Source organism: Bactrocera neohumeralis, chromosome 5 (genome assembly GCF_024586455.1).
Source record: "Bactrocera neohumeralis isolate Rockhampton chromosome 5, APGP_CSIRO_Bneo_wtdbg2-racon-allhic-juicebox.fasta_v2, whole genome shotgun sequence".
Taxonomy (NCBI): domain Eukaryota; kingdom Metazoa; phylum Arthropoda; class Insecta; order Diptera; family Tephritidae; genus Bactrocera; species Bactrocera neohumeralis.
In genome coordinates this window covers 63,511,520-63,527,143 of record NC_065922.1, presented here as the reverse complement: position 1 = coordinate 63,527,143, position 15,624 = coordinate 63,511,520, and the positions used below count along the sequence as shown (strand labels likewise).

General features: G+C 36.8%; 1 protein-coding gene across 20 annotated transcripts in view; it reads left to right on the top strand.

The window, feature by feature from the left end:
- LOC126759142 (inositol hexakisphosphate and diphosphoinositol-pentakisphosphate kinase) overlaps positions 1-15,624 on the top strand; it is a 48,909-nt gene that overhangs the window by 9,727 nt on the left and 23,558 nt on the right. For 10 of the 20 annotated variants that reach the window (XM_050473770.1, XM_050473768.1, XM_050473767.1 and 7 more), the window contains exon 1: positions 6,633-7,340. The exons of the other annotated variants lie outside the window; for them this stretch is intronic. In XM_050473770.1, the coding sequence (XP_050329727.1) occupies positions 6,855-7,340 (486 nt within the window). In that variant the 5' untranslated portion in view covers positions 6,633-6,854. Of the gene's footprint in view, positions 1-6,632; positions 7,341-15,624 lie in introns of those variants that run through there. 20 annotated transcript variants of the gene reach the window in all.

Below are 15,624 nucleotides of genomic sequence, written 5' to 3'. Positions count from 1 at the left end.
ATGTTTTTTATTGACATTTTAATAATATAAAAAAAAATTGCAAGAAAAAAAAAACCAAAATTCGTCGAGATACGGGCCGGTGGAGTGGGGGCTTCAAAAAAACGGTGCGTCCTGGTTGACGTGATTTCAACCCTTGTAGAGATCTAAAACACAAAAAACAAGAAGATTCTTTATTAGTAAGGATGTCGTTATCGGGTTGACCATTTTCAAAAAAAAAAAATAAAATAAAATGGCGTCGACTTGAAAAAAAAAATTTTTTTTTGACCCGATTTTTTCGACCTTTTCGAATTTTTTAAAAATACTTCAAATCAAAATTTTTGGAAATCCAAGGCAGACATGATAGAGCATTGTATAAAAAAGATATATGTATACCAAATTTCAAAGGAATCGGTTCAGTAGACCTTGAGATATCATGTCCACCTCAAAAAAGTAGTTTCGAGAAAAACGCGTTTAAAGTTTAGGAGACAATTCTAGTGAACACGGACTCCACGTCACAAGATCGGCTGTATCTCCGAAAATAATTCGAATTTTGAAAAACCTTCCAAGGTCATATTTTTGAAATTCTAAACTTTCAAAATAAGCAAAAAAATCGATTTTTTCAAAACCCTAGACCAAAATAAAACTTTGCACGAATAATCCTTTTAGAGTATTCCACCATATGACCAATAATAGTCCAAATCCAAAAAAAGCTGTTCAAGCCCCTAGGTATCGAATATTTGGATCCGCGCAACCCCAGTAAACTTGAATTGGCAATAGATGTCAAATTTCATATCAATTTCCTTTCGAAACTCGAAGTGTTTTTGTGAATTATGGTGATTTGAGTTAGGGAAGTTCAATTCTACATATAATTGCTTGGATTCGGATACTATGGTTGACGGGTTTAAACCTTAAAATATTTCTGTGACTTTGATTCTTGCAAAACGTTTAGTTACACCCTAACTTAGCCCTTCCTTACTTGGTATAGGCTGCTTATATTAAGTTTCCCATGAAGTTTCTAACATCCAGAAAGTGAATAAATCAGCGCGACTAGCTAAGTCCATTTAGCCATGTCCGTTTTTGAGATATTAATATGAAAATTTGCACACATCTTTTTCTCCCCAAGAGCCTGCTCATTTGTCGCAATCGATGCCGATATCACACCACTGTAGCATTAACTGCTATACGAACTGAATGGTCAAAATCAAGTGCTTGTATCAAAAACTTTTATATTTGACGAGATATCTTCACGTGATTTAGTGTGTATAATTTATCAAATTAAAAAGTAATCATTATCATTTGTCTGCTCTTCAACTTTCAAGTAAAGCACTACAGACATGTTATCAACTATTTATTTAGGAAACACCATAAAGTGCTTAGTTTTCGACTGAATGCCGTGTTTTTATTTACTCGGTTTTTAGGAAAGGAGAGCAATGTACATATAAACTTACATTTCTAACTACTCAATTCAATTACAAAAGTAAAAGATAAAATAATAAAGGAATCGATAAATTCCGTAAGTTCGAACTTCGTGTTAATGTTAAATATTGTTACATTTTTATGTCATAGTTTGGAATTAAATCTCTATATTAATCATATAAAAGTATGGCCAAAACATGGACCGACTTTAAGAACTTTCTAATAGTAGCACACACGATATTTTATTTACTGCAATCTTTAACTTATCTTTGCTTCACCATACGAAAACTTGGATTGATAATTTAGGTGAAAGTGAAAGTTTCAATATAAAAATTTATAAAATACGCGTTTCGAACACAGAAAATGATAAGACAGCAGATCACAGTGTCTATACATACCTAGTATGCCACAAATTCTATTATAAAGTCATTATTGTTTAGTATAATTTGTATGTAGTTTCTACTCATATAAAGGGTGATCCTTTTCGAAGTTAACTAATTTTTAAAGCTAAAACACAGAAACTTCAATTTTAATGGGGAGTGTTTATTATCATTCGAAAGAACATTCTTTGGCATTTCTTTTTTGAAGATTATCTCTACCTACGTTTCAGATGTTCCATCCGTGGAGTTGACTCGTACGAGCATTTCGTCTGGTAACTGACGAATGACATGCGTGATGTTTTGCTCTAAGACCTGAGGGGAAGTGTGGTTGTCCGCATAGATTTTAGTCTTTACATATCCCCACAGAAAAAAGTCTAACGGTGTGATATCACACGATCTTGGTGCCGAATCGACCGACCCAAAACGTGAAATTATCTGCTCACCGAAGTGTTCTCTCAATAAATCCATTGGTTGATGCGATGTGTGGGAAGTGTAGCCCTCTTGTTGAAACCAAATGTCGCCGAGATCACAAGCTTCAATCTCAAATATGAATGTAAAAAGTACCTCAACTTGGATCATCCGTTGTAATACTCAGTTTAGTCTTTGCTTTCGCTTATTAACTTTGGAGTGGGGAACCAAAGAAAATGATAAGGTGATATTCAACAAGTAAGGAAGGGCTAAGTTCGGGTGTCACCGAACATTTTATACTCTCGCATGATAAAGTGATAATCGAGATTTCATAATACGTCATTTATATATTTTTCAAATACCGTATTTTTGTAAAGTTTTATTCCGCTATCATCATTGGTTCCTAATGTATACATATATTTTACAGAGAAGGCATCAGATGGAACTCAAAATAGCGTTATATTGGAAGAAGGCGTGGTTGTGAACCGATTTCACCTCTATTTCGTACACGTCATCAAGGTGTTAAGAAAACATAATATACCGAATTTCATTGAAATCGGTCGAGGAGTTCCTGAGATATGGTTTTAGGTCCATAAGTGGGCGACGCCACGCCCATTTTCAATTTTTAAAAAAAGCTTGGGTGCAGCTTCTTTCTGCCATTTTTTCCGTAAAATTTAGTGTTTCTGACGTTTTTTGTTAGTCGGTTAACGCACTTTTAGTGATTTTCAACATAACCTTTGTATGGGAAGTGGGCGTGGTTATTATCCGAAGTTCGTGAAGGAAACGGCTCTGTAGAGTTTGGTTGACATAGCTATAGTAGTTTCTGAGATATATACAAAAAACTTAGTAGGGGGCGGGGCCACGCCCACTTTTCCAAACAAATTACGTCCACATATGCCCCTCCTTAATGCGATCCTTTGTGCCAAATTTCACTTTAATATCTTTATTTATGGCTTAGTTATGACACTTTATAGGTTTTCGGTTTTCGCCATTTTGTGGGCGTGGCAGTTGGCCGATTTTGCCCATCTTCGAACTTAACCTTCTTATGGAGCCAACAAATACGTGTACCAAGTTTCAGCATGATATCTCAATTTTTACTCAAGTTACAGCTTGCACGGACGGACGGACAGACGGACGGACAGACAGACATCCGGATTTCAACTCTACTCGTCACCCTGATCACTTTGGTATATATAACCCCATATCTGACTCTTTTAGTTTTAGGACTTACAAACAACCGTTATGTGAACAAAACTATAATACTCTCCTTAGCAACTTGTTGCGAGAGTATAAAAATGAGCTTCTCAAAAAACTCAGTATTTCGGGAATTCGTTTTTCCCTAACGTCCACAGTTCATGACATAAAATGATATGATAGCTCTTGTGTGGTTCAAATCAATTCAGAAATAAGAACCAGTTACAAATGCATTCGCAGAAATTGTCTTATAAAGTAAATATGTCACTTTGCTGCTGTAACGGGTGTTTTTTAGACGTGCGGCTTTATGTGAGACAATACTTTATTCGTAGTTGGTCTCTTACTTGATTTAAATTCAGTTCGGTTTGAACATACCTACCCTGGAACCACGTCTGCAAAACAGCTTAAAAATCTCTGGCTCGAAACCGGTTTTAGGAGCATAGTCTTTTAGATGGATTTCTCCAAAATGGTGCGTAAAACGTTTCCCGAAAACGCGATTTTACCGTTTTTTTGGCTACCTCTAAATCAACCCGTTCTGCCGTACTGTCTCCACTGAAACCGCTATTGCTGCTGTGGAACAGAGCATCGGAAAATACTCGAATGAGTCCATCTGCCATCGCTGACAACAATTGAAGCTGTGAGCATCCACTTTATGGAAGATTTTCCGGGCTTACAAAATCCAGTTCGTGCAGGAATCGAAGCCGAATGACCATCAAACGCGTCGCAAGTTCGGTGAATGGGCCTAAAATAAGTTGGCCAAATTTTGTTCAGCGATTAATCTAACTTTTGGTTGAAAGGATATTTTGGTGAGGCTGTGGCGATTCCTCCAGCTGGCTGGTATGTTAAGTTTGCATTCATTATTAGATAATATTCGACCGAATAGACCACGATGACTTGGCGATGTATGGAATGACTTGGCGCATTTTACGCTGATATCTTAAATTGAAAGCATATAAAATACAGCTTGTGCAAGCGCTGAAGCCGCTCGACATTCCCACGCGATATGCTTCGTTCTATGAGCTCTTGAAAAGTTCCAAGAAGATCCAACGTTTTCGAGCCAAATTTTGTTCAGCGATGAGGCCATTTCTGGCTCAATGGGTATGTAAACAAGCAAAGTTTCCGTATTTGGGATGAAAACGCAAACTGAAGAGATTCAAGAGCTGGCATTTCATCGAGAAGAAAACAACGCTTTAGTGTGGGTTGTGGGCCGGTGGAATCATCGGTACACATTTCTTCAAAAATTGAAGCTCGTGATCTCGGCGACATTTGGTTTCAACAACACGACGCCACTTCCCACACATCGTATCAAAAAATGGATTTATTAAGAAAACATTTCGGTGAGCAGATAATTACACGTTTTAGGCCCGTCGATTGGCCACCAAGATCGTGTGATTTTCGGCAGTTACCAGTCAAAATGCTCGAACGCGTCATCGACAATTCTACTTAACGGATGGACCATCTGAGACGCAGCCGCGGCCAACATTTGAAAGAGATAATCTTCAAAAAGTAAATGCAAAATAAAGTTCTTTCGAATTTGAAGCACAGAAAATGGGTCTGGCAGTGAACGAGGGCAAGACGAAATATCTGCTGTCATCAAACAAACAGTCGTCGCACTCGCGACTTGGCTCTCACGTCACTGTTGACGGTCATAACTTTGAAGTTGTAGATAATTTCGTCTCTCTTGGAACCAGCGTAAACACCACCAACAATGTCAGCCTGGAAATCCAACGCAGGATTGCTCTTGCCAACAAGTGCTACTTCGGACTGAGTAGGCAATTGAAAAGTAAAGTCCTCTCTCGACGAACAAAAGCCAAACTCTATAAGTCGCTCATAATTCCCGTCCTGCTCTGCTGGTGTAGAGGCTTGGGCGATGACAGCAACCGATGAGTCGACGTTACGAGAGAAGATTTATGGTCCTTTGCGCATTGACCGCGGCGAATATCGCATTCGATGGAACGATGAGCTGTACGAGATATACGACGACATTGACATAGTTCAGCGAATTAAAAGACAACGGCTACGCTGGCTAGGTCATGTTGTCCGGATGGACGAAAACACTCCAGCTCTGAAAGTATTCGACGCAGTACCCGCCGGGGGAAGCAGAGGAAGAGAAAGACCTCCACTCCGTTGGAAGGACCAAGTGGAGAAGGACCTGGCTTCGCTTGGAATATCCAATTAGCGCCACGTAGCGAAAAGAAGAAACGACTGACGCGCTGTTGTTAACTCGGCTATAATCGCGTAAGCAGTGTCAACGCCAATTAAGAAGAAGAAGAAGAAGTTCTTTCGAATGATAATAAGCATTCCCTATTAAGTCTGAAATTTCTAAGCTTTCTCATTAAAAAATTAGGGAACCTCGAAATGGGTAACTTTTTAACTTCGGTGCAGCCGAAGTTTACGATTTTTCTTGTTTTATTATCAAAAATAATAGCTGAAATCAGTGCTTTGAACCAGTTTCCAAACAAAATTGATTGTCGCACACTAACTACAAAACAGTCACTACTCGAAAAATGGCAAAGGATGCAAACAGCACAGTAGACCTGAGGGTGATTTTTTAGTTATATAAGATAGTGGTGACAGTGAAGTTTCTTGCGTAGATAAGGGTATTACTATTTTGTAGTTAGTGTGCGATATGTTTAGGAGTGTGTGAAATACTTGATAACTTTTCTAGAGATATTTTAAAATAGCTTAAATGAACTTAATCATCTAATCAATTGTTATTTAATACTGAAGACAGTTTGAGTTATTTCACTGTTTCGAAAATCGATCTTGTAATTTATCGCAAACTAACCGTATTTGTGTCCGAATTTTCAAATTGTCATTAAAAAATATATCGAGAAATTTGCTATTATTTAAAATCCCTATTTAAATTAAGTCGATTTTTTCAACATAATGCCATAGATTTCATTATCACCTTCTCATAGTATGCCATATTTAACACAAGTTTTATATGACATTTATGCGAGCAGCAAAATGTATGTAAATAACGCTTTATTTGCCGACAGCGTACGCTCTTCACATTTAACACTGTACTCTTGGCTACTCTGAGTCTATATTATACATATTTACACACATATAAATTACGTAGTATAGCAAAATAGGCATATTGCCCGCAAATTTCTTACTCGTATTTTATTTACAAAATCGTTTACTCAGTTGGTTTTCGAAACAGCGCGGAGAGCAAGTGCGCCGCGATAAGTGCTATGCAAAATTATGACTGATCGAGTGTACGAAACAGCTGTCGGTTTTCAGTTTTGAAGCGGCGCCATTACCGTTGAGTGTACTCAAACGAGTGCTTAATATTTTTATACTAGATCCGCGGTGCGCGTTCGATTATTAGCGAGTTTTTCTTGTTTCTCGCTTTTTTTTTATTTATTGTTTTTGTTTTCTTTTTTTATTTGGAGCAATCGACCTAAAATTGTCTGCATCAAAATTGATTTTTATTAATCGATAAATTTGTGCGTAGAAACCACTTGAAGTATGTCCAATATGGATTGGGTGTGGTGGAAGGATTGGTGGCGCGTCAAGCGGCTACGTAAGCGTTTACGGCATGCTTTTGATGCGCGCGAACAACAACAAGCCGCCGAAAACGCCGAGGGCACACCACCGTCCAAACATTGTCGCGTGTGTAATAAGGCGCTGCCGGATATTAGTGGCTTTGCCGAGGCGGTGCGCCCGTGTCGTCGTTGTCGGCGCAGACATTTCGCCGCCAATACGGCCGCGGCATGTGGCAGCGCGGTTGAATGCTCGGCAGCAACAGCCAATAAGCCAGATGACTATGAGAATAATGGCTATTGTTTTGAAGATCACCCTGATGAGGAAGAAGATGAGGAGTGCGGTGCACACAATGATGTGCCACTGGGTGTGGGCTTCGATGACGTTAATTATTATTATGGGGAGGACGATGATGGCAGCTATGATAATGTAGAGGACGATGACTTTTGCTATTGCGATGAGTGTTGGAATGTACGTATGTATATGTTATTGCCAAATATGTGTGAGTGGATTGAAAGGGAGCTGATATGTTCATATGTATAATTTGTATGTATGAGATAAGTGCATAGATAACATTGGAGTACAATTTATTTTTAATACATTTTCATGAACATCCCAGTTTAATGTATACAAACATACATATGCTTAGGTACATATACAAAGTGGCGCAAAATAACCTTCCGATGTTTTTGGCTGTAATTTTTTTAAAAAATGAAAAACTTTGATTCTGCTTGTGGATTATTTTTATTTGGTCTTTTAAATTTTTTTACATCAAGTCGAGAATATGATATCATGTAAATGGCCGCCGCCACAGTTGATTGTCATTTGAGCCCTTTTCATGGCATTTTCCATCACTTTGGCCAGAACTGCCGGCGATAGGTCCTCACATTCTTGACGGATATTGTCTTTAAGAGCTGCAAGAGTCTGAGGCTTGTTGACATAAACCCGCGACTTCAAAAAGCCCCACAAAAAGAAGTCTGGAGCGGTCAAATCAGGCGATCTTGCTGGCCAGTGCAAATCGCCAAAACGGGAGATTAGGCGCCCAGGAAATGCATCCTTCAGCATATCGGTTGTGGCACGTGCAGTGTGTGCCGTTGCACCGTCCTGTTGGAACCACATGTTTTCCAATCCCAATTCATCAAGTTGCGGCAAAAAGAACTCGTTGATCATTGCTCTGTAGCGCTCACCACTCACAGTAACCGTTTGGCGACGTCTTTGAAGAAAAAAGGTCCGATGACTCCTCCAGCGAAAACAGGTATGCTGTACAGTGACTTTGAGCGGGTGTAATGGCTCTTCGTAGGTTACACGCGGATTTTCAGTGACCCAGAAGCGTAAATTTTATTTACGTACCCGCTAAGATCGAAATGAGCCTCATCACTCATGCTTATTTTTGATGAAAAATCATCTTCCTCTTGGTGGTGATTAAGGATGGCTTGAGCGTATGTTAGACGCGATTGGCGGTCAGCAGCTAACAGCTGATGCACTGTCTGGACTTTGTACGGAAACATCTTCAAATCTTGTACCAAAATTCGCTGTAAACACCGTCGACTGATACCCATTTGCGTGGCACATCGTCTGGTCGATGTCGACGGCGCTTTCCTGACATCCTCGGCAACAGCAGCACTATTCTCTGCAGAACGGCTACTCCGGGGTCTGCCACGCCTCGCAGCATCTCGTGTTGTGCCAGTCTCTACGAGGCGAGTGGCTAAACGTCGCAGTGTTGCACCAGTAGGCGTCGGACGGCCAGGAAATCTGCGACGAAATTCACGTTGTGCCAAAGTCACCGACCGATTATTGGTCAAATAAATAGTCACCAATAACCCGCGTTCTGTAGCAGTGTAGCGTACCATTGTTTATTTACGTGTATTTCGCATGTGTTTACTACACAAATGTCAAAACAGAAATTGACATTAGAGGTCAGTTGCAAAATTTATAGCATCTTCTGATAGGAGGATTAATACTTATAACTCACCATCCTCTCTGCTACATTTCTCTTCCGTTATTTTGTTAATTCTAGTATGTGTTTTATAGAAAATATTGACCACTACTTAATTGTATTAGTAGCAGTGCAAAAGCTTAATTTAATGTAATTTTTTCGGTCTATTATTTGTGTGGTTCTAGTATTTTCCTGATTCCTGGGGCGTAATTTCTTAACCGTAGTAATTTTGTTTGAAGACGGAATAATACAGGTATACTCGTATTAGTTTTCACACAAGCATTACTTTTATATACTGTTACTTTTAGCCGAAACCCAATTTTAGCTTTAAAAAAACTCTTTCAAAATATATTAGTGATTTATATTAAGTTAGGTATACCTTGTACTGCTATTATTATGAACACAACTATATATAGTATATGTATAATAGAGTGGAGCGATTTTATTAGTTTTTGATTTCTGTTTCGGTATACCTGTAGAAAGTTGCTGTTTTAGGTAAATATTAAACATAAGAAGAATCAGTAATCTCATGCTATGTTTAGAGGTGCCCCAATCGACTTGAAATTTTGAAAATTTATGCAAAATACTCATAAATTCGCAAACATTTTATAAATGTTATTTCATGTTCTTAGAGATGCTATGTCAGAGTAAGATATAAATTAATGCTCTTAAAACATATATACCACTATCTAACCATATTTTAATAACATAGCTACGTTCCGCACTTTAATTTCACATTCCTAATTTCACACTCCAAAACTTCCCCCATTCTATATGTTATGCTATATTTCCCAGGCACTCACTTTCCACAATACCAGGCCGACAATATCCAAATAACCTTAGATTTAAGTAAGCAACTGACAGCGATCTGTCAATTCTGTACAGTCTTAAGTTTTAAGTTGAATAAAGTGGTTTGATTTAAAAAAGTAAAAAAAAATTAAGTTGATACCTATACTCTTTAGTCGCGCGCTTACAGCAGTTCACTTGTTCGCCTTTCATTTATTTGTTACATCAAATTTTACAGCTGGAATCGGAATATTTACTGTAAATCGTATTTTTCGTATTGCTTGTAGCTTAGCTTATAACTGTAATTAGTACTTATTACTTGCCTTGATTGTAGAAATATGTCTCAAGTTAAAGCACAACATACCACGAGTTGTCCTGTCTCTGGTTTCCCGGAGAAGTTACATGTTTCTCACTTACCTACGTATAATGATCTGATGAAATGTTATCTGTTCATAAAACATGAATTGAAGCCCGATAAAACAACAATGGAGCCAACAATTCTTGAAATATCTGAAAGATCAGGGGTGAAGTTCTAAAAATATGGCGAAAATCTTCACTGCCAACTGTAAGTGTAAAAAGAATTTTACAATTGATTCGTTCCTACCACGACATATACAGGAGCTTAATGAAACCATATCAAGGCCGTCAAACCAACATTAAATACCAAGAAAATATTAGAACATATGTATATAACAGAGTCCCATAGATTATTTAATATCTGCAGCTGCAAGTGCAAAGATATCAGGAATTATTGCTATTTAAAAGGCTGTCGTGTTGCCAAGGAGGAAGTAAGTTTCTTACTCGACCAAAGATCAACCAGAAAAATGATGATAGGCGGTGTCGATATAGTTTCAACTGTGAATAAGAAAAAACATCGGAACCAGGAAACAACTATTTTGGTCATGTCACCTGTGAGTCGGGGACTGCTAAAATATAAAAGACACTATATTATTATATTTGAAATCTAAGTCGGTAAATGTGAGTGAATTAGCTTTGTTGGGTGCGTTCGAACTGGAATAGTGGTTTATCTGTCAATTGCATTCAAATGAGTTACCACTACGTTATCTTTTATTTCATTTAGACGGAAAAACTATCCGACCTAAATGCTTTTAAGGCGCCATCGGATCTCAATTATAAACTTGTCAAACATTGCCGATAGTCGAATTTACCGTTATAGGAAGAGCTTAATACCGACCAAAAGTATTTATACGACATAATGACCGCTATCAGTACTGGTTTATTTTCTCCTGTTTAGCTAATATGGAAGCTAGAGCCCTTAACCATTCTAGATGACTAACAACAGCTAATCATTCTAAAATTGTATGCCACTATAACTGACCCAGAATTAAAGCTAGTTATATTAGCCACGTATGTTATGAAATTTTATGGACCAATGTGGTTTACAATAAAACGTAATTCTTCATACATTAACGGAGCCAAAAACATATGGCAAACCATTAATCTAAGTCGTTATTTGAATTCCGATATGAAAGTAATCGTTGACAAGGTAATCCAACGAAATGGATACTTTGGTCACCCAGAAAATCTTCTCATTGCCATGCTTGGGGATGACAGAGAGATTTTAAGAGATCTTGCATATCGAAGAATTGTAAAACCAAGATCTGAGAAAGCTCGAAGACTTCGAACCTTTAAAGTACCTACATTCAACTTCGATGCCTAAGATTACACTGAGATTATTATGTGGCTCTGATATAACTAATTTATCTCTAACTTAAAAATGTTTGATGAAACCTTGAAAAACATTGTCAACCGTTCTTGGTACATGTAAGGATATTACAGATTTTCTATGCCACACCCAAGCTGTGGAGCGCTGCATCAAGTTGATAACAGAAGCATCGAACGCAGTTTGTGGGGAAAATAAACGAGATGGCTTCATCAGGGCAAGACTGCTAATACGCCAACGAATGCCTAATTTCAATACAAAAAAAGTTTTTTAAGAAAATATTTTTCCTAATAAATGCTTAGAATTGCACTTTTTTGTTTTATTTAAATGTTGAACTGTACTGGGGCACTTCAAAACATTAAGCCAGCTGTTTGATATTTTGCATATTTGTTTTATATATTAAAAGGCAACTTTTCATAGCTATGCCGTTAAAAAACAGGAAAAAAAAATTTTCTCCATACATTATCGCTCCACCTTAATGTATAATACGTTCATACATATACATATATTCACGTACCGCTAAATAATTAAGTTTGAACTAGAAATGCAAACAATTGAATTTATATCAGTTACGTTTTACAATGTGCGCTATTGACATACATACTTATATATAGTATTATATATAGCAAATACATACATAAGTATATTCATACTACGTAAATTACTGAAACATTTTTCAATTGTTTGCACTTATAATTAGTTTGTCTTGAGAGAGTGTCATATGTGTTCGAAAGATAATTATATAGATAGTGGCATTATTTATATTCTGGCGTTTTCAGTAATATTCATAGTATATATGTATATAAGTACATGCTTATTCATATCACTGAGTCTCTTGTTGAAAACCACGAAAACAATGAAATAATTATAAGTTCATGAATTGTTATGATCTTTGTTGTGATACTCACAACTTAAATTATGACGTTTAAAACTCCCATCAGCTGTTCCTGAGTAAACAAATACATTTTTTACATAAATTTTTGCATATATAATATTCATAGTCTTTAGTAAACATGTATGTATTATGTATAAATTCTTGCTGATACACATACATATGTACATTTTTGTATATCTACACACTGAGGAGCTAAACCATGGCATTGCTGAAAAATTTGAAATATTTTCCCATGATCGTGTTTCAATTCTTTTAATAATATTGGTTTTTGATATTTAAAAAAGTTTTCATACAAGATCCTGATTTTGATCGGTCAGTTTGTATGGAAGCCATAAGCTCTAGTGGTTTGAGCTGAAAATTTGTTCGTATATAATATTCTTCTTCCTCATACGCAATTATAACCGAGTTAACAACAGCGCCCCAGTCGTTTCTTCTTTTCGCAACGTGGCGCCAATTGGAAATTACAAGCAAAGCCTGGTCCTTCTCCACCTGATCTTTCCAACGGAATGGAGGTCTTCCTCTTCCTCTGCTTCCCCCCGCGGGGATGACGTCGAATACTTTCTGAGCTGGAGTGTTTTCGTCCATACGTACGACATGGCCTAGCCGACGCAGCCGTCAATGTCGTCGTATATCTCATACAGCTCATCGTTCCATTCTATGGGATATTCATCGTGGCCACCGCGCAATGAACCATAAATCTTTCGCAGAACCTTTCTCTTGAAAACTCGTAACGTCGACTCATCAGATGTTGTCATCGTTCATGTCCCTGCACCATATAGCAAGACGGGAATAATTAGTTGCTTATAGAGTTTTGTTTTTGTTCGTCGAGAGAGGACTTTACTTCTCAATTGCCTACTCATCCCAAAGTAGCACCTGCTGGCAAGAGTTACTCTTCATTGGATTTCGATGCTGACTTTTTTGTTGCTGTTAATGCTGGTTCCAAGATAAACAAAATTGTCTACAACTTCGAAGTTAGGGCTGTCCACAGTGACATGGGAGCCTAGTCGCGAGTGCGACGACTGTTTGTTTGATGACAGGAGATATTTCGTCTTGCCCTCGTTCACTGCCAGACCCATTTGCTTTGCTTCCTTATCTAGTCTGGAGGAAGCAGAACTAAGATGTAAATATCTTGACCAATAAAAAATGTTTTCATATAAAAACTTGATTTCGATTACGCAGTTTGTTATATGCTATAGTGTTCTGATATAACAAATTTATTCGGAGCATTATTTTGAAAAATATCCTAATAAAAAAGTTTTTCATGCAAGAATTTGTTTTCGATCGTTCAGGTTATGTGGCACCTATATGTTATTTTGCCCATATATCGGCGGTTGGGACAAATTAACAGTTTCTTAAAGAGAAAAGCACGTATGCGAAACTTCAGATCGATATCTCAAAAACTGAGGGACTAGTTCGCGTATATACAGACAGACATCATTTAGCAACATTGTGCAAATATACCATGACACCCTGCAAAAGTGCTAAATTTTTTAAATGATAAAAAGAACAAAAAAATTACACCCTATTATAAATCAGCTGTTGCATTGTTTTCGTTTTCATAATGAGCACATATAATACAATTAACTTGTTTAACTCTAATTACGAAAATATTGAAAATAAGGTTGTCAATTAACACTATTTTTTTTATTCTCTGAAGAGAATGAGGATGAATCAATATACTCGTTTGCAATTTCTAATAATTATTTTAATGATCATATATATATATTAATAACATATATGTATATATTTATTATATATTATATATATATATATTATAGCGCCTCCGACATTTTCTTCTTTTTGGCAAACTTAATGTAGTCTGTTCATGGTATAAATATCGACGAAGTGCAACAAAAATTTTCAGTTTTAATACAATTTTCACTCGAGCGTTTAGAGGTCGAAGTTCGGGCTAATGCCCAAATAATTTATGTTGTTCGCGTTTTTGGATGATGTCGATAATAATATCAATAGAGATTACACCACTTTCGTTCCGTTTCTTTTTTGTTTACTTTTAATTTAAACGTAAATTGGTAACAAGTCTGTTGGGTAAGAAAGTGTGATAGGACACGTATTTGTCTGTTATCTGTCTGTTAAAGAAGTATATAACAAATAGTGGGAGTAGCAAAAGAGAATATACTATATCCTAATAATAGTCTTCAAAGTTTTCTTATTACTGTTTTTTGGAGGTTTAGAATGTCTTAGAAGAATAGCTTTCAAAATAAACGCAATTACTTGATATTTATCGCTAACTAGCGTAATGGGTAAATAAATATACAAAATAATCATATTCGAAAAAGTCTTTTCGTATTTTGTCAATAGATATCGTTGCAGTCGTATAACTCCAGTGCTACCAATCACATTGTGTCATACCATATAGTGTTGGAAAGATGAGATTTTAAGCTTCTTTTGATCAATTAATTTGGGGAAGTTGAAAAAAAGTTACAGCTGTTCAAAAATGAGTGAAAATAATTAACACATTCTCTTTATTTTGAAATTTTTGTATGAAAAAGGAAAGAATGCCACGCAAGCCACCAAAGAAATTTGTGAAGTTTACAGAGACGATGCTGTATCAGTTCGTGTAGCACAACAATGGTTCGCTTGCTTCCGTTCTGTAGCGGAAAAATTGCAAAAAAGTTGTCGACCAAAATGGTACATATTTGTTTATTTATTTATTAGTATAAATATAAAAAAATAAGTTCAAATTTGATTAGAAATACGAAAAGACTTTTTCGAATACTCAATATTTGGAATGCAAACAATCTTTGAAGAGGCTCTCAACGCCTTAGGGTGTCCGCAGAGTGGACGCTTGAAGCCGAGCCGAGCGCCATTTATCCATTTACGCAAAACACGAATTTACACTCGGCTCGGATTTGAGCGTCCTTATGGCGGTTTTCTTATATATATGCCTAAATTTTAGGCATTTTCGAAACTAAGGTAAACAATTAAAAACATTTTTCCAATAAATTTTTGTTATATTTATAGTCATTTAAAGAATATAAAACAAATAATCATCGAACTCCAGGCCGGTGGAGTGGGGGCTGCAAAAGAACGGTGCTTCCTGGTTGATATGATTCCAACCATTGTGTGGTCTAAAAATTTAAAAGTTCTTCATTAATACGTAGGTTGCTATATATATTTCTGGCCTAATAATGTAAATAGGCATATTTATCAACAAAAATGTTTTTTTTTGTTTTTTTTGTCGATTGCTTTTTTTGTTTCCGGCTCATACGCATAGATCCATGATTCGTCACCTGTGACGATCTTATAAACGTCTTTTGAAGCACCGCGATCGTATTTTTTCAGCATTTCTTTACACCAATCCACACGAGCCTTTTTTGAGCGATTGCCAAATTGTGCGGGATCCAACGAGAACAAACCTTTTTTACGGCCAGGTGTTCATGCAATATCGAATGTATGCTGGTGGGAGAAATGCATAGGCATGCCTCTATCTGAA